The sequence below is a fragment of the Primulina huaijiensis genome, chromosome 3 (genome assembly GCF_012295235.1).
Source record: "Primulina huaijiensis isolate GDHJ02 chromosome 3, ASM1229523v2, whole genome shotgun sequence".
In the NCBI taxonomy this organism is placed as follows: Eukaryota; Viridiplantae; Streptophyta; class Magnoliopsida; order Lamiales; family Gesneriaceae; genus Primulina; species Primulina huaijiensis.
The window spans coordinates 16158166-16185217 of NC_133308.1; the positions used below are offsets into that span (position 1 = coordinate 16158166).

Below are 27052 nucleotides of genomic sequence, written 5' to 3' on the forward strand. Positions count from 1 at the left end.
CATCTCCAGCGCTAGACCAGACCCTGGTGGGTCTACGTTGTGGTCTGGATTGGCTCGAACCATGCTGGAGGTGGTGGAACGATCGATCGAGAGAGCGGAAGTCGGGTTGGCTGCATTATGAGTTTTTGGGTGATTCTCGATTCTTAGCAGTTAGCGGCGTGCATGGGGCTTGTTATGTGGGTTTGGTAGGTCCATTAGGGTCTGGTCTTGGTCCCTAGTAAGTTGGTTCGTGGCTAGTGTGAGCTGATGCGAGCCGAGGGGCGCTAGGATGCGAGTGGTGCCTTGCGGGTTGGAGAAAAGAAATAACATAATTTCCAGCAGCCATTCAAGGGTCTGACCGAAAGTTTAAGGGCCTGATTTTGAGATCTTTAGGACCTTTTAGATGTTCATGAAGTGTGGTAAAAAGTTGAGAAAAATTTGGTTGAGGTTCAGTTCGATTCGGGTTAAAAACGGGACCCCGGTCCAAGTTTTAAAACGAATCGGTTAGGTTATGATATGGGCTCGAGTTTACGTCTAAGAATGCTTTTAAATATGTTTTGGGACATTTTAAGGAGTTTGGTAAGCTTCGGGTCAATTTTAGAGGTCTAGGAGTAAAACGATAATTTTTAGGTTTCCAAGGAGAAAATGGTCATTTTGCACCCGGGATGAGATTTTGGTCCTGGCAGCGCCCTGAGCACAAATTTATCATATTTTAAATGTTTATGCATCACGTTTATGATTTTTACTAAATTATGATAAATACGGTGCATGCTTGGTTTTAAGGAAAAAGTTACGTATATGCATGTTTTTATTAAGTGGTGAATATGATGATATTTTTGAAGGATGGACATTGGTTGTGACTGACGATGTATATGTATACGATGACATGAGATATGATGAGCTGAGGCCAAGGCTCAGTGGACGGGTAATGATGTTGCTGATGTCTCCGCCGCCCGGTACCATAGTTATACGTAGATGGATCCATCGATAGAGCTGATACGAAAGTCACAACTAATGAACTGAATTCAACTAAAAGAAAATGTATACGTATATGATGACACGAGATGACATGATTTGACATTATATGATTTTACACGACACGTTTACGATACACCTTTAAGCTCATGAAAGATATGTTGAATATGATATTTTTCATTGATGTGTGCCATGTATATGTACTTATTATTCCTGGTACAGGTGTGTTGAGTCTTTAGACTCACTAGGCGTGTGTCATGCTGGTGAGTTTGTTGCTGAGGAGACTGGAGGCATTGAACTCTGAGTAGGCAGCCTGGTTCGGTGACATGACCCGAGGACCGCATGTTTTTCCGCACTTGAGTTATGAGTTTTTGGAGGGGAGTTAAACATTTTTATACGTTGATGATATTACGATTTTTACTCGTTTATATTTACGTTGGATTTTAGATGATGTTAGTTATTTTAAACTGCGCTATTTTTATTGTCAAATAAACATGATTATTTTAAATGTTATTTAGAAAATATGAGCTTAAAATATATATATATATATCTCTGCACTTTTAAAATGAGTAGACGTTACATATTCTCTCAGCAAAACACCGCTAGGAACCCATGGTCGGTTGCGATATTGGACTATGTCATCATCAACAGAATACAATCTCAGTCCCTTGGGCTCATTCCTCAGCCTCCACTTCTGTAATTCCTCATCAGATGATTGTCCTGCTCGAATCCTGTATCTCAACGTTGAATGCACTGTCAGGGCAGAAAGATTAGGAGCACCTCCTCTAGCATAAACTGCAAGCTCAAGTCTCTGAATCTCTGCCTGCAATGGTCTCTGTACAGACAATTGTGCAATCACTACAGTCTTCCAACTCAGTGTGTCGGCTACCACATTAGCCTTACCCGGATGGTAGCTAATGTCGCAGTCATAGTCTTTCACTCGCTCTAACCATCTCCTCTGTTTCATATTCAGCTCTTTCTGTGTGAAGACGTATCAGGGCCCGTGCTCTTAATTAATATTTAATTATCAAACAACAAGAATAAAATGGTTTAAACAGCGAAAACAAGTTTAAAACGTTCATTTGGGCCTACAGAAAATTTCTGCATGACCTCCCCGTAAGTAGAACATCCCAAAAAATTTTCAAAACACAACAATAACATTATACGCTCGAAAATAACATCAAGTTCACAATCAACCACACAAACATTCTACAGCCGCACTGGCCAGGACTAGACACAACATATCACAAATAAAATCCAAAACAACATAAAAACACCACCATACAGCTACACAGGGCATCTCCCTGGAAAATGTATCAAACCAGTATAATATATAGATATCTGTGAACTCTGACACAAACCAACTAACTACTGGGTACCACTCGCTGACGCTCTACCTGACGCGTCAAATCCCCTGGAATGACTTACTATGGCATCAAAAACACCACAACATAAAAAGAAAACAGGGGTCGGACCCCAGTACGACAAACCAGTAAAATCACGACGTAAATAAAAGACATGTAATAATACCAAGTAAATGCAATGATATGCGATGCATGAATGGTAACAATGGAATAACTGATACAAAATGGAGTCCAAACGAATAGCATCGTCAACAGTAACAGTGGCTACCCGTGCCAGGAATGCAGCATCAAATCGTCGCTCGTCCATTCACGTAGCATCGAGAATGCGAGTAGCTAAGTCGCTCGTCGCTAGCTATCATCTGGGAATGTGGCTAATCCTAACCCACTCGTCCCTCTGATGACTCAATACATCTCAACAGAATCAACATAAATGGCCGTCAAAGGAGTCACGGCTCAATATGTTATGCCAATACAATTTAATGCATGAATGCAACAGAATAAAAATTCAAGGCACATAATAGCAAACAACATTCACCGAATATTCTTACACGCCAATATAAGCATCATAATAATATAGGTTTGAGCGTACCTCAACTATAACTTACAATACCACGATAATTTCTTAAGGACTTTCTGATGAAGCGTCCAACGATAAAACCTACAATATACATTCGCTATACACATAAATATACTGTATTGCAACTGACTAAAACAATTTAAATCGGCTCGGTTAAAAATCAAATTCCGGGCAGCCTATAACCCTTTCAAAATCTTAAATATCAAGCTTAATACCTCAAGAATCAAGGCTAAAATGCACCACAGTGATCTTGCGGACAGGGCTCGCCGGAAAAGTCTCCGGAAATACTGTTCACGTCAGAAAAACAAGCTGGAAATCAGCTGAAAACAGGGGAAAAATAAAGGTCTTCGATTCCTTGCTCAATAAGCCGCACATCAACAAGAAAATCGAAACTAGAAGCTTACCTAAAATCGAATCAAAGTTTACGCACCTAGCTGCTGGAAAACAAACCGATCGAGCTCATCACCTTCCGATTCACGGCAGGAAAGAAGCTAATAGAAAGGAGGAAGAAAGTTGCTAAGCTGCTGCACTAAAAAAATCCGGCTGCTGGAAACGCTACGTGAGGACAGCAGAAAACAGAAGGAGAAATCGTCGAGTTGCAGGGGAAAGCATGGAGAAACTTTCTGGATTGAGCGATCTGATTTCTATTTAACAAATGGGTTGGGTTAAATAATTAAATGGAAATGGGCTGGGCCTATTATAGTTATTGGGCCTCACAAGAAGTACTTTAAACTCTTCTGATCTGTGAAATCTAGCACTTCTCCCCATACAGATAGTGTCTCCAAATCTTTAGGGCGAATACTACTGCTGCTAGCTCAAGGTCATGAGAAGAAATGTCATGAGTCGAATAATTTTTCTCATGAACCTTCAGCTGTCTAGACGCATAGGCTATCACTCTGTCAAGCTGCATCAGAACTGCGCCCTAACCTAACTTTGAAGCATCTGTATACAGAACAAACTCTCCATGCCCTGATGGCATCGCTAGAACTGACGCTAAAATCAATGCTTGCTTCAGCTTTTCAAAAATTTCCTGGCACTCTGATCCCCAAATGAATTTAGCATTCTTCTTCGTCCAGGAGGTCATAGGTACCGCAATAGAAGAAAATTCCTGAATAAACTTCATGTAGTACCCAACTAATCCCAAGAAACTGCCGATCCCTGTCACACTCTTAGGCACTGGCCAATTTCTGAATGGCTCAACTTTGCTGGGATCCACCTCGACTCCATCCCTGGAAATAATGTGGCCCAAGAATGCCACTCTGTCTAGTCAGAACTCACATTTGCTGAACTTGACATATAACTGTCTGTCCTTCAAAGTCTGTAGTGCGGTCCTCAAGTGGTGACCGTGCTCCTCTCTGCTCTTCGAATAGATCTGAATATCGTCTATGAAGGCTATGACGAACTGATCCAAGTATGGCTGAAATATGCGATTCATGAGATCCATAAAGATCGCTGGCGCGTTAGTCAGCCCGAAGGGCATCACCATAAACTCATAGTGCCCATAACGCGTCCGGAAAGTCGTCTTGTGCACATCAAACTCTCTCACCTTCAGCTGGTGGTATCCTGATCGAAGATCTATCTTTGAGAACACTGATGCTCCCTGAAGCTGATCAAATAAGTCTTCGATCCTAGGCAGAGGATACTTGTTCTTGACTGCGACTTTGTTCAGCTCTCTATAATCGATGCAGAGTCACATGCTGCTATCTTTCTTCTTCACAAACAGTACCGGCGCGCCCCATGGAGAAAAACTCGGGTGAATAAAAACCTTGTCCCACAAATCATGAATCTGATCTTTCAATTCTTTCATATCTACATGTGCTAGACTTAAAGTTTTTTTTATTATAAAAAATGGTCGAACTAGACCTGGAACCAGCCACGAGCGGGACGATTAAGGGTCAGGATTTTCTCGATATGGACCGAACCCGGCCAATTGCCATGTCTGACATTTGTTCATGATTATATAACAGACTAAGAGTAAGTTTGATCACCAAAACACATTGAAGTTCCTTTCCCAGACTTCTCTTATCCCTATAGGGCTCACATCGCTATCGAAGCGCAAACGTGATTAAGCGGCAGTTGGTCTAAACGTAATAATAAAAAATCAAACATAAATTTAGATAAGGAACAACACAACAACATGATTGTATTCTCATCGAAATTTACTGTATTTTATACATACATGCATCTTGTGCTAGTGTAAACAGAAGTTACAAAAAGTCAAGGAAACTCTTTAGGAGAAAGTCCGTTATAAAAATATTGAAAAACATGGTAATAGAAAGGCTAAATTAAATATTGTATAAATCAACTGGAAAAACGAAAAAACCCGGTTCAGATCTCAACCGGTGTATAAAATGACCCGGCCGCTTTCAATTCATTCGTTCCCGCCCAGTCTCCCAACCAAAAATTTTCACCTTCAGATACTCTAGCCATTCACTCCAAAACCTTTCTCCTCCGCCCACCACCGCCGCCGCCGTCGCTTCAATGGAACGGGATCCCACGTCGGAAGAAAATATCCTCTCCAAAATCCAAACCTCCACAGATTTCTCCGACATTAACCTCCTTTTCACCGCCCACCTCAACCTCTTCACCCCGCACTTCAAACCCTCCAACGCCGCCGCTGCCTCCAGCAAAAAGCCCAAAGCCAAACCCCCCGAAAATCCTTTGGCATCCCTCCGCTCCCTAGCCAAACAATTTTTGCCTTTCTTGCACAAATCTCTTTCTATCATCCCCAAACGCCTCTCGGAATCGTCCAAAATCCCCCACCACTGTGCCATGGAAATGTTTGATACTTACCGCCTATGCCTCAAATGCCTCACTTTGATCGCACCGGAGCTCGCTGGCAAGCCTTATGCCGTCGAGGTGCAGAAAATTCGGTACATCCACTGTTTGGAGCACTGGGAACTGTACAGAGAGGCTGAAACTGAGGGGTTTTCCGTGCTAGAGAGCCTTACGGGGATCGTCAGTGGTGGACGAAAGGGTAAATCAAGGAAACCGAAAGCACGACTGGTTCCTGAATTATACGAGGAAAGCATTGATCGGGAGCTCAACATTCTAATATTGGAGATAATAGTGACATTAGTAAAATGTGTCGCTAAGAGAAGGAGTAAACAGGATGCAGATTTCTGGAGAGTCATTGCTTTGGTGAATGAGTCCCAGTCGTTGTTCAAGTATGACTATTGCACTGATTAACACATGTTTATGTTGTTGGAATCACTTATATGTTACACTATGTTGTATGATCAATCTCCATTGTATAATATATGTGTTAATGGGTTTGACTGTTTGAGTTGTCAATGCCTTTAGTTAATTAATTAATTCTAGGATGTTGGATGCCAAGGACTTTGGGAAATTTCATCAGTTTTTGGTGGTGAATTTGCATATAGCCATCCTCTTTTTGATATCGGAGATAAAGAATTTCGATGTAGAGTTGATATGCGAGTTCTGTTTGGTTACCTTTAAGGAGTACAAAAAATCACATACCCCAGATCAAATGTACAAGGTGAAAGTAATTAGTTCAACTTTAAGTTTATTTCGTTTGTCAAGTTCTAATTGACAGTGTTCACATTCCTTTTCTTGTGGTGTTGGTTTCTTGCAGGTTGCCCTCAAGATTTTATCTTCCCTATTCTCTCAACTAGACGAGCTATCTAGTGACATCATCATTGATGTTTTGAGATATGTACTGGATTATTTTGCTGCAGAATGTGAGGTAATTGCAGACCTTGGAAAACATTTATGTGTCTACTGTTCAAATTAAGCCATGATTCTAATCCAAGAGGATGTAAAAATCATTCATACCGAAAAGATATTGGGTCATATATGCTCAACACTTTTTTTATGAACAAAAACAAAAAATTGAACTTTAAACATTTATTTGTTTCAGAAACAGTTAGATTAATGAGCCTTCATAGTGACCCAAGTGTGCATTTAGTAGGCTTCCATCTATGTAGCACGAACACTCATAATTTTTTTTTGATGTATCGGACATGGATATGACACGGATACGACACGCGGATACGCGTGTCGGATACGACAAAATCAGTGTCATTGACTTTTTGCATTTTTGACCAGTCGGATAAGCCATGGATACGACGAAGATACGCCATGGACATGGCGGAAACACGTTTCGGAAAAAATTTTGAAATTTTTTTCGGCTTTTTTTTAAAAATCACTATTCTGAAGTTGTACATTGTGTATATTTACATAAATATATTTATATATTTCTACAATATATAGATACGCATATCTATTCAATTTTTAATACTAAATTTATATGTATATATTTATATTTTAACAATTGTCGTATCCTAGCTGTATCGTTTCTTATATTTTCAAAATTTTCCGTATCGCTGTATCCGTATGTTATTCGATACAATACCCATACCCGTATCCATGCAACATAGGCTTCCATAATTGGTGTAGCACTTTCATTTTATTTTGGGCTAAGTCACCAATATATCTGTAGATCAATGTGTATCTTTTGTAGTTAAAATACATTCTACACTATCTTAAAATCTCTCTCTGGTCACATGAGACGAGTATTCTGGAAAAATGGGCTTTCATCTATGAGGATACTAATGGATGCATCAGGAAAAACTTTAGACTTCTCACAGTCGGTCCAGCTGTTGAAAGATTATCAAATAGGAGACAAATTATCTGTAACGCCACACTGAAAACTAGTAAAAGGAAGGGTTTGGCAATGAAACGAACCTGGAGAGCAATTCCCGTATACTAAATTATTATGGGGCATAGGGCCTGCAAAAGCTGTTTGAGCAATTAAATGAATCTCAAGATCCATGTTTTAAGCAGCAAGGGCACCTTGTTTTCTTTTCCAAAGCATGTTATGGAACAGGGGTACATTTCTTAGATTGAACTCTATTGCAATACTCGAGACACAAAAGAACTGTAATTAATCTACATGCTGAGGATTAAAGTTTGAGCTTCAATTTGTGAAGACCTCATTGCCCTATTTGATTTTTTTTATGTGGGGTCATTATTGGTGAAAATAATGAGTCTGCTTTTCTATTAAATCCATATATAAATAGAAGTGGGACATGTCGTGTAAACTGTAAACTGCATCTGGTGGTTCAAGATGTTTTGAAATCCATCGACTAAATAATTTCTTTATGTTCATCAGCCCACAATTTACAATTTCTTTGATGTATTAATATTTATAAAGTGAGTTTTGTTTCTTGTTTCAAACGAATTAGGTTCTAGATGCTGTATATTGAATTAAAGTATCATATTGTATGTTAACCAAATGCCTACCAATTTTATTACAGATTATTGAGTGGTTTGAGGTCGTCTTCAAACCTTAAATGCAGAAGTATACTATAAGTTTATGTAAAATTGTAACAGCCCATTTATTTTTTTATGTCGAAATTATTTGATTCTATCCTGTTTTCGGCTGGATTTTAGAAAAATAATTATATTTGCTGCTGGAAGTTGATTTGGTGAATTATCCTAGTCGATTCACATTATATAAGTAGCATGTATTGTTTAGGTAATATCTCTGCCTCTGGTGGATTGAGGGGCAGATTCAATATCCTGAATCACGGAGGGTACATAAATTTTTTATCTTCCTCTGCAACTGTGTTCTCTGCACCTAGCATGTTTACAGTACCTTATCATCAACGTAATTTTCCATCCATAATCACCCGTGCGGGAGTCACTTAAAATGTGAGATTTGATGTATCAAGGCTTGAAAAGGGCCCAGCTAAAGGAGAACACTGCACCTGCTTTTATTGATTAATAAGGTCCAAGGATTTTTGGAATTCCCTTCGTTGAGAATACGTTTGAGACATCTTCCAGGCATCATTATTTTCTTCATATCTTTATACTATAGCATTTTGCTGAGTAAATATCAGTTTTCAGACAAGTTGAAAGTTGTCTGACTTGGCCTAGCCTTGCCTGCCATAATGTCATACGACCTTTTTTTTTATTCATTAATCTTTTACGTAATACTGACTTTCTCTTTCCGCTTGCTCTTTAATGTTTTGTATGGTTTTTGGTGGTATCTTTTAGGGTAGTTACTGAATATGCTTTAGTGCTACTTGGCAGGTCGTAATGGATGCATCAACAAGAGGTTTTTTTGAACTCGTATCTTACTGTGCAAATAAATGTCGGGGTTCAAATGTATATTTATGTGGTGTTGTTACAAAAAATTTGAATAGATTAGCAGATGGCTGTAAAGAGGTAATATTTTGAACTTTATATTTCTTCGCTTCTCATATACCGCCTTGCATTAATTTAATTTTTTTTGCGCTTTGTAACAATATTTGTTTGAATTTCTTAAAGGATTCTCCAGTCTTTACTTCTATTCTGAGGCTTTATGTGGCTGGATTGTTGGCGAGTTCAGCAAGTGACCAATCAAAAGAAGAGAATATAAAAAACTGTAGCAATGCCAATGAGGGATCTGGATTTCACATTTTCTTTGATAACAAGGAGCTGTTTAATCAAGTTTCTTCTTCTTTTACTTTATTTAAAGACCAGTTTAATGGTTGCATTCAAGACAAGAACTCTCATCAAATTAGGATGCCGTACACACCTTACTGGGAAGCTCTCAGATTTTTTTGTCAGTCATTGGCGGAGTTTGTTTATTCTAGAAGGAGTGATATTTTCTCTGGGGCTGAGAGTACATTCCGTCCAGATGATTTTGGTATCATCCACCACGGGTTTCATCATTTCTGCTCTATTTTTCTCCAATGTCTCAGGTACCTTGCGTTTTCCTCAGTACGAGGTTTTGGTTTTTATAATATATTCTAAAATATAATTAGTTTCCTATTGCAATATTTTCTTTTGGCTCTCATGTTCAAAGAGTTTGAAATAAGCTAACACTTTGATTATCCACATATTTCACATTTGCTTATATATACAGTACAACGGAAAGGGAGAAAGAGATATCTGGTGACAACCATAGATTGATATGCCTTGTAGTTGTGGCTACTCTCATACTCTCATTCAAATTAAACAAAAACAAAAAGGTTCTTGTTATTTAAATCTATTCAATATTTTTGACAAATTAATAAAATTAATATTGACATACAGTAGTAATTTCCCTCTTGTGAACACACTCTGATATATTTTTACTTCTGTTAGCAGGAAAGTGTCCTTTTGGTAAAGCATGTTATTTCAGTTGAATGGATTCCATCCAAAAGGCTCAAGTACCTTTACGTTTTTCTCTACAACTTAACTGTCATTTTATACAGAAATAAGCGGTTGAAAGAGGTATTTCTATCTGATACTTCTGTTTTAGTTACATTAAGTGCCAACCGATTATGTTCTTTTTGATTGTTATTTGTTAATTATGTTAACAACTGTTTCTAGTTGCATTTTAATAATTACACTTTCATCTTTCTATTTTAATTTTTGAAGATATATACAGGACCATAGTTGTTCAAGGAGTGCTAAGGCTAGTTGATATCTAAAGCCTTAGCGCAAGGCAAGGCACATGCCTTTTTAAAGCCTTTCGACCAATGTTAACAATTTGTCAATCCTTTTGACCAAAATGGATTCACCATTTTTATATTTAGGCACCTTGAGGCTTTAAAACACACAAGGACATATTTCACAGCCAAAACACTCTCTCTATAAAATAGCTGTCATTGGCTTGCATTTATATTTTAGGTTCAAGGGTGGTTGAACCTAGCTACACCTCGAGGATAGATGCCCACCCTGTGGGCTTTTATAACTCTTTATAGGATTATGATTTCATTTTTTATGGTACATAGTATAAATCCTTTGGATCTAGTTTTTCTATTCATATGAAATTATGATTTGTGCAAATAATTTTTTTGCTTGTGTTTAAGAGTTTAGAAAATTTTACGATTTAAGTGCTTGCCAAGTGTTGATGAAGAGTTTAACTGCAAATTTTGTGTCTTTTATGAGTCTTTGTTTTAGTTTGACTTGTATCGAAGTCTTGAGTGATCGATACAAGTTATGGTTGTCTTACTGCTTGGGTTTTTCCTTTTCTTCCTTTTATTTCACTGTTGTTGTGTTAAACTGCATGTAAGAATGACTGTTTGTCAATCTAGTTTTTTTTAATAAATCAATTACTTGTTTGGAAACTATCCTATTTGTAATCAACATGCCAATTTTTTGTTTAAGAGTGCTCTTTTGCTTCACCATACTAATTGAGGACATGACACCTATATGCTGATGATCTGGAAGGAAAGTGAATTTTGTCTAAAATGCATGCTATTTGAAGCTAATATATCTGAACAGAAGATTTTGACATTTTCTGAAACAAATAAAGTGAAAATCATATATTGTGTATTTACTTTTCTGGAACGTTACTTTTGGCTTAACTTTTGCTGTTTTATTATGACTTGGCAATTCAAAGAAAACTTGCAATATTGATGAATGTTCTGTCATGTGGAGATAAGCCACAGAATATCTTCCATTCTTTTATGCTTGGCAAATCAAACATTTATCTAGCCATTCTAGCTTTTTTATTTATGGCTGCGTTATGGCTAACACTGAGGTTTCAATTTGACACAGGCCATAAAAGCTTTAAACTTATGTTGCAAAGCTTCATGGAACTATGCAATAAATCTCTCTGAAATGCATGTTGACAAACTAAATAAGCCACAAGATGATTTGTCAGAAAAGATTATAGCAGATTATATCAAGGAGACATCTGATAAAAGTGCTTTTCTGCTAAATTTACTTAATCAAGAAGGTAGTTGCAAGATAAATCGCTTTGTGGTAGAATGCCTTAGAAACTGGTCAGTTGCCAAAAATTTGATAGCGACGCTGCCAACTCCTGCATCTTTTGTAAAAGAGTGGGTAAAGGTAACATTTATTGGCTCATTCCTGGCATTGGTGTCGTTCAACGTTACTTTGTGTGACTGTAGACTTTTTTCAGATAGGATTCATGCGGTCAAAAGATAATTCATCATTGGAGCATGGTATGATGCTATATTCCCTGCTTCCATCTTCTGCTGAAATGTCTAGAAGAGATATTGGAAAAATATTGGAAGAGGTCCATTTCTCCACATTTTTACAGATGCTTTATTAATTTATGTTATCTTTGAATTGGATGCCATTTGATGCCCACATTTCTTACTTGGAATTTGTTAGGAGCTTCTTGCTTATGAAGAAAATAGTCACCTCAATCCGAGATTATGTCACACGATGCGAATGAAAATCATTGAAGTCCTTTTAGAAGAAGTTTATGTTACAAAAGATCATAATTTAGAGAAATCTAGACTTCTGATTGAAAAAGGAAGAGTTATAAGGGCTCTTGGATTAGAATGCCTTGAGGAGTGCACCAAGTGCCTATCTTCCGCTATAACTATATTGGTAAGTATCAGTCAAATATTTATAAACTTCTTGTTTAATTGCACCATTTATTGATGAATGAATTCGGCTCTTATAGTTGCCTTTTGTTTGACATGAAATATCTTGGAAAACAGAAGTCAATTTATGGCACAAACAAAACTTTCAATTCTCAAGTTCATCATCTCCTGATCCATGCATATGTTTTACACGCAATATGCACCCAGGAGACAGTACCAAATTCAATTGTTTTGTTACAAAGAAGGTTAGTCTCCAGTTTAGAATTATTGCAATCTGGCTGGTTATACATTTCTATTTGATGATTGGGTAACTTTAACTTGTTTAATGATTTGCTGGCCTTGGTTTGACAGTGAATTTATTCAAGATATTCGTTCTGCTGTAGAACTCTGTTTGAACTCAGAACATGGCTATTCAGATAATCAATACGATGTGAAGTCCGAAGATATGTTATATCTGTGGTATCTGGTCATCGATTTGTTATCTATAAAGGTAAAAGTTGCTATTTATTTTTATGGGCCATGGAGCCACCTGTACCAAGTTTTTAATCCTTTCAAACTCACAACCTTCTGTGACTTGAACCCATCCCGACTTAGTCATTTGTGTTAGTTGGTCAGCAATGTTTATGAAGTCTTGACAAGCTTGTGACTTTAGACATCTCATTTTCTTTCACCTTTTCTTTTTAGGGCTATGTGGAAATTCTACCTGGGATATATGATGTAGTGATCAAGTTGTTTAACCGAAAGAACTTCAGTCTGGAAAAGACCATGACTGAGCTTTGGAGAAATCTAAGGCTTGGTCATGCTCTTTGTGTTTCACCTATAAATCACAAGTTGATGAGAGATTTTTCTAAACAATGGAATGAGCTTTGTGACTCTAATGAATTCTGGAAGAGTTGCATGAATGAACTGAATCCGCTTGTTGTTGGATTCCATCACATAGATAAGGAGATTAAACAAACTGCTTCTGATCTTATTTCCCATGTAAGCACTTCCAGAAATTTATATCACTTTTCAGATAATTTTAAGGTGAAAGATACCTGTTCATTTAGCCTCATTTCCTTGTGGTAGGTTCCGATATCCAGTGCTTCAATGTTTCTCCACTCACACCACTGTTACAAATTTGCTGGTAGACTTATTTCAACTGGGCGGATGATTGAGGTAGCTTAAAAATAATTTGTTTCTTTTGTATATATTCATCCACTTTCACATTCGAGTTATGTAATGAGAAGGTTGTAAATGGCGGGAGACGTTGGCGGGTGGTCGGTGACCGCCTACCGCCTTGGCCGCCTAGGTGGTGCCAAGGCGGCTGAATTTTTTTAAGTAATTTTTTATAGATAATCTAGCAATATTATCACAAATATTCATAATTTTTTATATAAAATGTGCCATTAAATAATGTTTAAGCACAAAGAAGCTTAATACAATATAATATCATCTAGATAACACCCTATATTCCCAGACAACTTGCATGTGATCCAACTTGTCTTACAATACCCGCAATATGATGCTTCGTCTTATAAACTTCTCCTTTATTAAGCCTCTTACACAACTTACATGTGATCCAATCCCTTTTCTCTTTATTATATAACACCCCATATTCCCAAACAATATCATTAGACTTTGGCTTAAATTCCAACTCCGGTTGTTTATCTTTTTCCGTCATTAATCTTCAACAATCAATCAATAATAAATTAATAATAGGAAAAAAATTTGATTTTTGAAACAAAATCTGAAATATTATAAAAAAGTATGATAAATAATAAATATGCAATGCCTAACCTAAATATTCAGATTGCTGGCGGCGGTCGGCGGCGGCAGACTGTGTGTGGTGGTTGAGACTTGAGAGTTGAGAGTGAAAACCAAAAATAAAATAAAGAAAGTGAGGTGTGCTATGGTTTTTATATTTAAAATTAGTTGACTTTGACTAGGTTTTTAAAATTGTTGAATAAGTTTTTAAATTTGTTGACTAGGTTTTTAAAATTGTTGACTACAACTTAAAAATCTTCACTGCCCGCCTCGTCCGTCTGCTCGCCGCCTCGACCCGCCTCCCCAACACCGTATAGCTTGGGTCGCCTAAAACACCCGCCTCATTTATAGGCGGTGCGGTCGAGGGCCGCCTAGTATCATCGAGAAGGTTTTGGAGCCACATTCAAGTTGAGGATGCTCAAAGGCATTTTAACACCAATAGCTTAAAATTTATACAAGTTGAAAACAATGTTCAAGAAACTTGTTTTGTGGTCGCTAATTTTCTATGTGTGTTAAATTTTCAAAGAAACAAAAATTTTAAAATATAAAGAAAAGGGACGGTTCGTGTCTAATTTATACACCAAGAAGAAGGATGAGGAGATTGGAACTGCCACACGAGTTATTTTCGTACACCTATCAACTCATACCATCTTGGTTAAAGCGTGTTCTGGGAGGGTAGACGAGGTGCAGGGATAGCTTCTCCATTAGAAGAATGTTGCTGCCTAAGATGAACTCGCAAAGTTCTCTTTTGACAGTTTCCCTGGATGCTAGTTGCTGATGCAACGCAAGTTACGTTAATTAGAATCCTATAAGATAAGATGGCTTGGGAATGTTGCAATATGTTTGATTAATATTTTTTTATATGTAGCTCCATGTTGTAAAAGGTAGCAGTGGCACAATTTTTTCGAGTGAACTAAATTTCTTTAACGAAGTCATCAATTTATTACAGGCTCTTTCATATGCCAAAGAAGCCCATCGCTTGCGTGGTAAACTTTTACAGCAAAAATTTGAATATTCAGTAGAGAAAATAACAGAGACATATGATGAAAATGGGGAAATCTTTGAAAAGAGTTACTATGGCATCAAGACATTTAAAGAAAATGATGTAATGATGATCAAAGGTTCTTGTGATTATGAAGGATGTGTTCTTACTCCATGGAATGTTCTTAGGTGTTATCTTGAAAGCATATTACAGGTAACGATGCAAAAATTTCATATGAACCATAATTTTGAAACTAATATTTTTAGAACAAATATGACCATGTCTCATTTCATTGGCTTTCATAGGTTGGAGTTGTCCATGAGATTCTTGGAAATGGATCTGAAGCTGAAATGCTTCTACGATGGGGCAAAAATGTTTCGCAATTTAAGAGCTTGCCACTTTTTGAAATTTCATTCTCTTCCGTTTTAGGTAAATTTATGCACTTCCTGCTCCAATGGGCTTAATTACCCATGGTTAGAAAGCTATGGCATAAAGTTGTCTTAACCTATGCCCTAAATTCTTTCAGGAAAACTATACTGCAAACAAAAGCTCTGGTGCTTAGCTGAAAAGGAACTGACCAGTGCGACAAAAACCTTAGTTGACTACCACGCTGTCATATCCTGTGAAAAATGTGCGTGTATGCTGGAAGTTTCTCTCAATCAGAAACTTGGAGATTTATTCTTAAGCAGTTCCTGTAGTGCTGGAGAACCGTATTCTACGAAGGGATTGTTTAAGGCTAAGCGCTTGTATCAGTTAGCCTTAGACAAACTAAATAATTCAGAGTGGAGGAATTTCGAGTTCACCTTAGAAGAAGCTAGGACTGATAAGGGCATTTGCAAAAAGAGTTCGTCTTCTAGACACCTCACTGGTTTTCTGGAAACTAATGCTTCTTCTCTTGGTGATGAATCTGTTTCGAAAATTGAATCCAAAAGATCTAGAAGGACAAAGCAGTCGAAGTCCGCCACACAGAGACTGGATGCTGTAGGTTACCAAAATCGCAGGATAACTCGATCCACATATCGCTCTACAGAGAACACCAGTGAGATTGTACTGGGTGACAGGAAAATTGACCACACTGTTGGTTTAGCAACTGAACATGCATCTACATCTGGTTCTTGTTATGATCATGATATGCCTGGATTAGAGAACTTTTCTGTTGCTGATTTTCAAAATGACATCTCATCTCTTTGCAACAAAATGAAATGTTGGCACTGTCTTCACCTTGAGGCAGTCGACCGTGGCAGTCTGAATAAACTGATATGGATGGAGTGGGAGCTTGTTTACCGAAAACTTTCACTAAGAATTCTCATTAGCATAGGTATAGGGAATGCTTTTTCCTTGTTTTTGTGCTTTCATTTTTTTAAGATGGTTTTTTGAAATATGAGTTTTTTTTTCTTCGAAAAAATAACTGTTAAATAAAAATGTTGAAAATTTTTTGATCCAAAAAATTCGTCAAACATAAGTGAAATGTCTCTTGAAACAGCCAATCTGATTGATTAACTAGCATTGCAGTGCTCATTGTTGTGCACACCCTAGTGGCTCCTCAGATTAATCATATAGAAACAACTAAGAAAATCAGTATAAATAGCCTCTTCTTTTTTTTTTTTCCCAATATCTTTCGTTGGACTGCAGACTTGTATATTGATTTATTGTTGAAGAAGGTGACGTGAATTGATTAGATTGTATTGACCTATCTGAGTTCCTTCATTTGCATGCATGAGATGTTTCAGAACTTCCATGTGTATTTTCTTAAGGTCAAAAGCATACATCACGTCGCTAATATTCAAATACCGTTACATTTCATGCGCACGATGACTTGTAATGTTATTACGGTTGCGACAAAGCTGTGCTATTGCTCAGCTGGATTATCCGGCGTCAAGATTGTCTAGTGTGAGAAGAGTTCCTTGGTTGCTAATGCAATTGTCGATCAGATTACATATTTGAGAGTCGTTTCCTGTATATTCGTAGAAAAACTGCCTGGACTATGGATAAACCATATGCCTATACATTGTTTGATGTGTGCATGTTTATGTAAGCCTTAGCAAGCTGGCCTTTGTGTTGAACCTTATATCCAATCGTTGATATAATCATATTGAAATCCTTTTATTTCCATTTCCATGATTTTTCTTTGTGTACTCTGTAGGGAAATTTTCTGGTGTCTGTGGTAATGCTCATGAAGCACACAAACTTCTGCGACGAAGCACGGCTGTACTGTTTGGCAGAAATCCGTCTTGTTCAAAGTATTCTTCACTTACTCTTGTTTTCTTGATCGAGTCTATCGGGAAGCAGTTTCCTGGAGATTTATTAGCAGTTGAGCGTGCAGCACTTCTTTATTATATTTGCTGGTTCACTTTAAAAAGTTATCCTTGGCAGTTTGAGAGGTGTGTAGATCATGCCTGTGCAACTTGTTCTCAAATGTCATGTTTATGGTTGTATAAAAGATCTTTCAGTTCCTTGTGAGAACCATCATAATAAACATCTCATATACTGATGTACCATTGCTTTACTATGAACTATGGCCCATATTGTGTTTGATTCCTTCGCTCCCCAAAATGTTTGGTTTTTAAAGAAATGATCATGATGTCAGGTTACGTTTGTTCTTGCAACCTTGGTGGATCATGGCTGAACTCTGTAGTATGTTTTTGATTTGGATTAGTGTATCTTTTTATCTACGTGTATCTTTCCAAAAGGTTGGTCCTGCTTAATAGAATCATCCCCTATGGTGATACTTGTGAACTTACCCATTATTATTGTTTTAAGTTTAAACTACCTAGTGGAAGCTTTTTAAGCATGTTCAAGTTTTGACCCACCCTTGCAATGCCATAAAGGTTGTACATGCTGAGCAATAAAATAATGCAAATGGTTTTTCCAATATTTATACTGACAACCCACAAGTTAAGTTCTTATGAATTCTTTTGTTTTCAGGATATGACATTCTGTTTGTCGATACCTTTGTTTGACCTTTTCGTTCAACACTATTTTCTGTCAAGCAGGAATATTTGTTGTGAGCTCTCGTGCATTGAAACAAGAGTTACAGTTTCTCTGTTGAAGCTAGCTTTCACACTTTGTCATGAAGTTCCCTTACTTTTTCAAAAGGTTAGAACTTGCTCTTCTTTTTCTACACCTGTATCAATTATCTAAATAAATGGATATTTCTTCTGTCTAGGCCGAACTTGTGGGATTTTTTTGTTTAATTTTATTCCTAACTATGAAATTAGCTCATGTCCGTCTCTCAAAGAAAGCATATCGTCCAACCACTTTTTAAACCTAGAAACAGCTTTCATTGACAAGGTTCAACTTAGTATCAATTCTTCAATCTGCTTAATAGAAATACCCTATTTACCTGGGATCTGCCCCTTTGAAAGCCAAGGTAACCAGGGAATACCAAAGGTGAACCCTAATGCACCACATTGGGTTTTATGATGTTAGTTTGCATAGGGTGTTATTTATATTTATAATTAATTGCCCAGCATGAGCATATGGAAACATAATGACAAGGAATATTATGGCATTTCAGATTGTCATCATTAACTAAATTAAATCTTAGTTTGTAGAAAGTTGCAGCTTCATCGGTTAAATTGTAAATTTTGTATCTGTTCATCATTCAATCTAGAAAGCATAATTTGGAACACAAAATTTTGAATTATCAAGATTATCAAAATTTTGGAAGCAGAAGTTTGTGTTTATAACATTTGGTTAAAAGTAAGTTTCTCCCACACAAGTTTGCTACCATATTGACCCCAAGTGATTCATTTAAAAAAAAAAAATCATTCAACCATGTATGCAAATCATCTGAAGGCGATTTTCTTTTTCATCGATAATGTATATGTTCATTCATTTGTATTTTTTTGCTTGACCAATTATTAGGAGTTAAAGGTTATTTACAATCATTTTCCAGGTTTCCAGGCTGCTGGCAATTGTATATGTGCTTGCTACATCAATTAAGCATTTTTCTTTATTGCCAAGTGAAGAAGGTTTGGAAAGTCAGTGGAGTTCCTTCTTCCATCAAGCTTCACTCGGCTCTCATCTTAATCGACAAGTTTTTTCAACTGCCGCGCAGAAGCAACATAGTCAAATTGCTTCAGATTCTGAGGTATCAATTCTGGAGATGTTCTTTGCCAACAATTATCAACATCGGTGCTTGTTTTGTGATGGAACATCTTTCTGGTCTTATTTTTTGTGAAAAATTTATTCTACTTTTTTAGGTGTTGTCGTGTCACCCTTTGTTGTAGCTGTTGAATCAAACTCTTGGGAAACAATAAATTTTCTAACCTCGGCATTGCCCTCGGAGAAGAAAATATTAATTTTTCAATTGTCATGCGTAGAAACACTTCTTTGATTTCTTTTCTTCAATGTTCATGACAATCTTTTATGCCTCAAATTCTTCTTTTGGCTGCATTTATTCTGCGCTTTTCACTGGTCAAATTACAAATTATTGATAGGTTCACTCTGAGAATCCCAATTGTTGAGGATCGAGTATAGGACGTCAAACATAAAAACAGTTCAAGAGCTACCAAATTAAATTTGCCATTTTTCATTTCGTCATGGTATTGACAATTGCAACATGGTTCAATGTAAAAACTGTTTCAGACCGACCTTCGAATTGCTTAAACTTTCCATTTCCCCCTCCGTTAATCACAATAAAGTTCAAATAAATATTTTTCTCCAAACGTGTTGAAGAGGAAAATAAAAGAAAATGGGATTATGCCACTTGTACTTCTTGGGTGCTTTGGTGAAGAGAAAGTGATTGCTCACCTCGTCTGGGAAGGCCTTCTGGATGAAAGGTGTTGTGTTCAGAACTGCTCATTCAATTTTTTTTATTGTGGTGTGTGCAGTCTTTTGTTTAGAACTCTGATTTACAAATCTTCTGGTACACTGGAATCTTGTGGTTGGGTGGGTTCTGTGTGAATCTTGTATGAGAATTGCCTACATAATTCATTTGGTCATTCAAGAATCAAGGATGTAAAAGGAAAAGGAAGTTCGCTTTCATTTTCTGTTGTGTGAGCACTCTTTGTTGATGTGTTGATCTGTGCAATTTTACATGGCTACTTTTCAGTGCTAAAGAGTTTGATTGTCTGTCAGCAGTTCTCTTTAGTTTCTTTTAGATGAAAAGTTGCCACGTAATATATTATTATTTTTCTCCCTTTTTGTCCACAAATAGATATGATTCTTGACTGACGTGGTTTTGTTCCCATTTCCGCATTATAAAGAATGAGCTGTGATTTGATTATGGATCTTCCTCTCCTTACTGGCTTACCTTTTCCGCTTTTAACTTTTCCTATAACAGGATTCTTTACTTCCAAACTCAGCATCAACTTTTTCAGATACACCCGACTCTCTCAGGTTTTTCTTATATGATTTGAGAATGAAACATGTTTGACTTGCTATTTTATTCAGTTTTACCTGTCTAACCTTCTTCTATATCCCAGGCTTTCACCCGAGTCCTGTGATGATCTCGAAGAATTTATTCATAATTTTTTTCGGGATCTTCCCTCGAGTCCTGTTATCTGCATCAGCTTGGTTTCGGGTGTTGATGCTATTTTATTGAGAGAGCTCTTGGGTTGTTCTCTCATCATTCGAGCATGGATTATGTTGTCTCATTTGACTTCAGAACATCAGCATGCCATACTTCTCCCTGTGCATACAACTTTGGAAGGTCTTATAGTATTTATGTTCTGCTGTAAAATTTACTTCCATTTTCTCATGCTGAATTTAACACGTGTTAACTTTTTATGGGAAACTTCAGATGATTCAAGTTCCAACTCAGTTGTGTTTGACTGCAAAGATTTTGTCAAGCGGTGGCAGTGTCCTTGGGTGTCCTCTGTCATCGATGACATAGCCCCCGTGTTTAGACATGTACTAGAGGGGAATTATTATTCATCAACGGAGTATTTCTTGGAATATATAAAGGATAACACGTCATCGTGGTGGTTGCAGAGAAATCAACTTGACGAGTGCCTGTCTAAATTCTTGCAGTAAGTACTATATCTGAATGTATGTTGTCTGACACTTGTGGGTTGTAGTGATTTTCTACATTGGAACACTTGGCCACTAGAACCTGTCTCGTTCCCATACTACCATATCCCACTTGCGAGCCTATTTATATTTTACATTGAAAAAGTAACAGATTTATTTGTTAAGAAAAATGAATGTTGCTATTTCTTACATTTCCTAACCCTGATGTTTTGTGCCACAAACATTTTGTTCTATAAAATCATTGGTTTATTTTCAAAATTGCTAAAATTGGCTAACTCCATATCAAAATGCCATTCATGTTCAGGGATATGGAAGACTTGTGGCTAGGAACGTGGAAATATTTTTTACTGGGAGAGTGGCCTGATCTCAGTTTTCTCGAATCATTGCAAGAGAAGCTTTGTGAAGAAGATGAACATCTTTTGCAACATATTATCAACAAAAACTGCTATGTCAGTCTGGGGTCTGAGGCATCATCTAAAAGAGTAAACGATTTTGAAAATATATTACAATTAGCCTTCAAAACAACACTAGGAACATCACAGAATTTTGACCTATTTGGATACTCAAGGAGACAACCAATCATTTTGGTTTTGGATTTTGAGCTGCAGGTATGTGGTGTGTCATTTAATTGCTAAAAATATGTTTGCATGGTAGCATTTTATAATGTCAATAAATGATCTTCCAATGACTTTAAGCAGAATTTTTCTCCCAGTAAATGGAAGCATTAGGGTTTGAAGCTTTTCACTATTTAGGATCTATTAGCCAAAAGACTGAGTACATTAGATATGATATAGACCATAAGATTAGAGTAGGATGGATAAAATGGAAGATGACATCAGGAGGTTTATGCGATAGAAGGATGTTTGCGAGATTGAAAGAAAATGTTATAAGACTATTGTTCGACCAGCTATATTTTTTATAGCTCGAGTGTTGGCTACTACGGGACTACATATGTATAATATGGCAATAGTAGAGATGCATATGTTAAGATGGATGTGTGTGAAAACGTGCAGAGATAGAATTAGGAATGAAAGGATTTTGAGCTATTTAGGTGGAGCCCCCGGATGGTAAGATTAGAAAGAAACGTCTAACATGGTTTGGTCATGTGAACAAAAGACCAAACATGGCCTCAATCTGACATATCTTAGATCGACAAGTTAATGGAACGGTAGAAGAAGAGGTTGACTATTGAAAACTTGAATAAAAGTGTTGAGGATATCTTAGATCTTGGTTTAAGAGATAACATGTGGGAAAATTGCTTAGTTTGGAGAAGTAATATCCATGTAGTCGATCCTACAACTAGTGGGAATATGTTATGATGATAATGATGATTTATTCCTCTACTATTCTGCAATTGGAATTATTCAAAAGGACTAGGTTTCTTCCAGTTCCTATGCTCATACTGTTGAGAATCATCATAACTTTTGTCTGCAGATGCTTCCATGGGAGAATCTGCCAATATTGAGAAACCAGGAGGTCTACCGAATGCCCTCTGTTGGTAGCATTTTTGTAACACTTGATAGATGCTGCCAAAACCAAGGACTCATGGAACCAACTATTCCATCCATTCCATTGATAGACCCCCTGGATTCATATTATTTGTTGAATCCAGACGGTGATCTCAGGAGGACGCAGGTTGAGTTCGAGAATTGGTTCAAAGATCAAAACATTGAGGTATTTTAATCTACATTTTTACTACCAAAGTTAGAAAATAAACCAAAATTTTTTCTAAGACGGGTCAAGTTCTCTGCTTTTAATCACTTTCTAACTTTAAACATCCATCATCAGCAAGCATTTTTTGCACATATTCACGTGCTAATCTATTTTTAATTATTTGAACAAACTTCCCACAATAGGGAAAGAGTGGATCTGTACCGACAATTGAGGAACTGACGCATGCCTTGGAAAACCACGACCTCTTCATCTATTTTGGCCATGGAAGCGGTAAAAAAATGCACGAGAGGAAACAATTATTTCACTTTGGATCCACTTCCACCATACCTTGATTTTATGGAACTTTATTGATATTTTCATTAAATTCGGTGTTTCAGGAACTCAATACATTCCAGGTCACGAAATTCAAAAACTCAACAAGTGTGCTGCCTCTCTACTTCTTGGATGCAGTAGTGGTTCTCTTTATCTGAAAGGAAGTTATGTACCACTAGGGGCTCCCATTTCTTACCTGATAGCAGGGTCACCTGTCATCATCGCTAATCTGTGGGAAGTAACAGACAAAGATATCGACAGATTTGGGAAGGCAATGCTCAATGCTTGGTTGAGAGAAAGATCAGCCGAATGTACCGAATGTGATTTAACTGTACAGACTTGCAAGTCCTCGACATGTAATCATCGGCGAAGGATTGGATCATTCATGGCACAAGCTAGAGAAGCCTGCACTCTTGGTTATCTCATTGGAGCTTCACCAGTTTGTTATGGTGTTCCCACAGGTATAATTAAAAGAAAAGACGTATAAAATAAATCCTGAAATTTAATTTAATATTTGTGTCTAGAAGTGCTCTTAATCGACAGATTTAATAACAAAGGGAGTTGAAAGATATGTAAGATCTGTTTATGTATAGGAAAGTGATAATTTTTTAAATTTTTTATGCTGTCTTCTGTTGTAAGAAATGCTTATGTAGCAACCAAGATTGCACGGAAAGGTTTACATGGACACAATTCGTATACGATGGCATTGAATTTTTGTACTCATGAGACATTGAGTCTGTGTGAATTTGAAGTTAAAGGGAAAATACTTGAAGCGTATAGAAGGAAATAACTTAAAGCAACCCAAAAAAGTTAGAAATTAATTGTTGAAAATCCATAATTTTATATTAAAATTTAATGGGAAGATCAAACTTAAAAAATAGTGGAATTAAAAGATGCTAATCAAATAGAACAATTAGAATACCAGCTTAAATGTTTAGGTAATTACAACTGTAGTTCTTTTGGGGCCATTTTAAATTTTATCGAGGCATGAATTACTTGAGAAACTTAGTTTTATTCAACAATTGTTGTAATTTATTCAACTCTCGAATTTCTTATATCTAACATTTGCTGCAAAAAATTTTCAGCCCGTAAGAATCGAACAATGTAATGTATTAATAATGTAAAGATCATGTGATCAATTAAGTTAAAAGGGACAAAACTTTAAATGGACAAGACAATGTGATAATATATAATATTGTGTAAATGTTAAAAATCATTATTTAAAAACTTATTTTGCGAATTCATGTTGGTCATGCCACCGACAATATATATATATATATATATACACACACACACACATAATTTCTTAAAGAGAAATTCAAACCAAAGAAATCCTTTGTTGAAGGTATGTAGCAGCTTTTCAAGCACCAGGTCTTTTCCAAATGCTATTTATTTTGAACAACCAACATCGAGTCTCTCCACGTATTGAACATTATTCTGTGAGTGGAATTATAAATTAAACCATACATATGTATTTGAAAATACGCTCGACGTGATATATTCATTCAATTTGATATATTATTTATTTGTTTCGTTTCACTTCAATATAATCGTTATAATTAAAAGCATGTTTGAAATTATTTGAAGGCACTGTTATGATTTGCATTTGAAATGGTAAAGAAATTTTCGAACTTTGATATTTGATTTGTTATGGCTCTGTTGTGGTGAGATATAATATCAACCTATGTATTGTTTGATTGTGGTGTCACTTATTCGTTTATATCTAAGAGAAACCACTAAAAGTTAGGACTTAGTCCTGAGATATTTGTTGAATCTTTTAGAACAATCACTCTCACGAGTAAAACAACTTAAACACATAAAGTGCACAGAGACTGCAAAGTATGTATCAAGGAACACACATTCCAAGCTACGTTGACTAACTCAACATGGTGGAGTTTGATGTTATTTAGGGAATAGATTGGTTAGCAATGAATCATGCAATAATATATTGTCGGTACAAGAATGTCAAACTTTGAACCTCGAACCAAGAAGAAATCATATACCATGGTAAGACCAAGGAACGAAAATCCATTTTTTCTGCTTCCCAGACGTGGAAAGCCATGAAGTCTGGTAAGGAAGTTTATGTAGCAATGGTGAACGAAGTCGAAGAAGAAATCAAGCTCAAGATAGAAGATATATTCCAGTGGTGGATAGGATCGGTTAAGGTAGTTTAAGTATTTATAAAAGGGGAGGGTTGAATAAATATTTTGGATTTTTGATTTCTTTTTCAAATATGAATCAGTTTTTTGAGGAACTGATCCTAAAATCTTTTTTATCTATATAAATCAGTTAACTGATAAAACTACGGAATTAGACTGAAATATAGATTGAATACTGAAGGATGTTATAATGTAAAACTGAGAGTATAACTGAAATGAACACATATTTTATGGATGTTCAGATACTTCAAATGCTCATACGTCACCCTTTCTATCACGAGGATAGGATTTTAGTTAAAAACTTTGATATATTACAACAGATTGTAATAATCCACTTCAGTTGATCTTATACACTGCCAAATTGAAACTCTTAGTCTATCAACATTTATACAATTATTAATTGAATAGCTCTAACTGGTAGCCTGAATGCTACGAATAAATACAATGAATTTTGAGCTTGAGTGTGCGATCTGTAAACTGAGAAAATACTCGAGAAATGTATCACAACTGATTGAAGATTGTGGTTTGATTGTTCAGTGTGTTTCACTAGCCTTCTTCAAATGATTAGATCAGCTATATATAGTTTTTGATCCCAACGGTCATGTTAAATGCATTTAATAACACATTCGTTTAAACATCGTCTAGTTACTTTATCTGACAGTAGTACGAGATATTCAGACTATTCTTTTCGCTTTGGTACGATCTGTCAGTCTTTCTGCTGATACTTCAACTCATGACGTGGCCAACTGATTAAGAGTCAACCGATCAGTTCAGCTGGACATTAACAGTTCTAACTGATGTCCTTTCAGTTACGTATACTTCAGTTGATGAGGTTTTTTTTGGTCAGTTCAAACGAAGTCTTCAGTTAAGATTACTCGATTTTCTCGATCATTTTAATTCATCAGTTTTCTTATGGATTAACTTGTCAAACTCTGAAACTCATAATATTCCAACAATTTCTCTCTTTTAGGGGTTTGACAAAACTTATATTTTTTGAACTGATGATAGAGAAAAAAACTGATTGTAGATAAATTCATATACAGATTCGTACATATTCAGGAATAATGATTCTATTGATTTTGAAAGAGGTAAGTGCAGATTCGTACAAACAACAGGAAAAGGCCCAAGAGGGAGCCCGATGATCGTATTTTCACGGCGGAGCCTAGTGCCCGCCCCCATGGGCCATGTGGAGCTGAAGATTGATCAGCCGACCAGAGGATACAAGCTAGTCACTTTCAAGGATAAAAATTCACCCAAAATGATAAAGGATTGAAAGCTTTACGATTAAATGATTTTACGATTTATTATTTATTTATGCTTAAAATCTATTTTAAAATAAAAGCATGATTTTTAATTCTTGTGATTGTATATGTATTATTTCTTACTCATGTTTAGAACGTGCTGAGTCATTAGACTTACTAGGTTTGAATGTTGCAGGATTTGATGATTTGAGAAGGCGCTGACGCTTGAGTGGATCGATTGTGACAGTACACTCCCGAGAGACATTTATATTCCGCACTAGCTTAATAGATAAAAGATTATTTTCCGCATTCGCTTGATAGATAAAAGATTTGAAGAATTTATGTTTAACAATTTATTAGACATTTTTATGCTTTATTTTATTGTTAGTTGATCTTTTTAAAGGTCGATGTAATATTTTTGGTTAGTTGACGATTTAGAGGCTTTGGGCACTTGAGATTTTAAATGTTAATTTATTATGATTTATGGAAATGTTAAGTCATTTTATTTAGTAATTTTCGAGTTTATGATTTAAAAAAAGTGTTGGAACATTTCATGTTCGCAATCTTGATTTTGATGTGAACAAAACTTGTTATTTTGTTACTAATGATTTATCGAAGTGCGCAGGATGCTGAGTCAACTAAGCTTTCGAGAAGCAAACTAAAAGTGCCAACTGATTTCCCAAACTGAACAAGTCCAACTGAAGTATCAAAGGCCAGTTCAACTGATTGATCAGTTGATAGGTGGTTCAGCAGAAGACCTTCAGAAGCCCG

At 36.4% G+C, this 27052-nt stretch overlaps 1 protein-coding gene across 3 annotated transcripts; it reads left to right on the top strand.

Moving 5' to 3' along the window:
- The first annotated feature begins 5284 nt into the window (after nucleotides 1-5284).
- LOC140973538 (separase) lies at nucleotides 5285-23589 on the top strand. Of its 3 annotated transcripts, XM_073436422.1 has the most exons (27): nucleotides 5285-6062; nucleotides 6217-6394; nucleotides 6491-6601; nucleotides 8953-9087; nucleotides 9190-9605; nucleotides 9770-9875; nucleotides 9994-10119; nucleotides 11392-11685; nucleotides 11759-11875; nucleotides 11974-12195; nucleotides 12309-12436; nucleotides 12543-12681; nucleotides 12876-13172; nucleotides 13260-13349; nucleotides 14887-15132; nucleotides 15225-15348; nucleotides 15446-16237; nucleotides 17063-17300; nucleotides 17913-18015; nucleotides 18818-19012; nucleotides 20207-20262; nucleotides 20349-20575; nucleotides 20666-20894; nucleotides 21200-21503; nucleotides 22330-22569; nucleotides 22752-22839; nucleotides 22947-23589. In XM_073436422.1, the coding sequence occupies exons 1-27, from the start codon at nucleotides 5377-5379 to the stop codon at nucleotides 23366-23368; spliced, it is 6309 nt and encodes a 2102-aa protein (XP_073292523.1). In that variant the 5' UTR covers nucleotides 5285-5376; the 3' UTR covers nucleotides 23369-23589. The 3 variants fall into 3 exon arrangements, with proteins under 3 accessions (XP_073292523.1, XP_073292524.1, XP_073292525.1); XM_073436423.1 differs by lacking the exons at nucleotides 5285-6062; nucleotides 6217-6394; nucleotides 6491-6601 and adding exons at nucleotides 7391-7746; nucleotides 8396-8453; XM_073436424.1 differs by lacking the exons at nucleotides 5285-6062; nucleotides 6217-6394; nucleotides 6491-6601 and adding an exon at nucleotides 7391-7746.
- The last annotated feature ends 3463 nt before the right edge of the window (nucleotides 23590-27052 follow it).

What these genes read in the sequence shown, in the direction of transcription:
- LOC140973538 (XM_073436422.1), top strand. Translation starts at nt 5,377, where the DNA reads ATGGAACGGGATCCCACGTCGGAAGAAAATATCCTCTCCAAAATCCAA. An exon ending in CTTCTGATCTTATTTCCCAT is followed by an intron (nt 13,173 to 13,259) that starts GTAAGCACTTCC and finishes TCCTTGTGGTAG; the next exon opens with GTTCCGATATCCAGTGCTTC. An exon ending in TGCCTGTCTAAATTCTTGCA is followed by an intron (nt 20,895 to 21,199) that starts GTAAGTACTATA and finishes ATTCATGTTCAG; the next exon opens with GGATATGGAAGACTTGTGGC.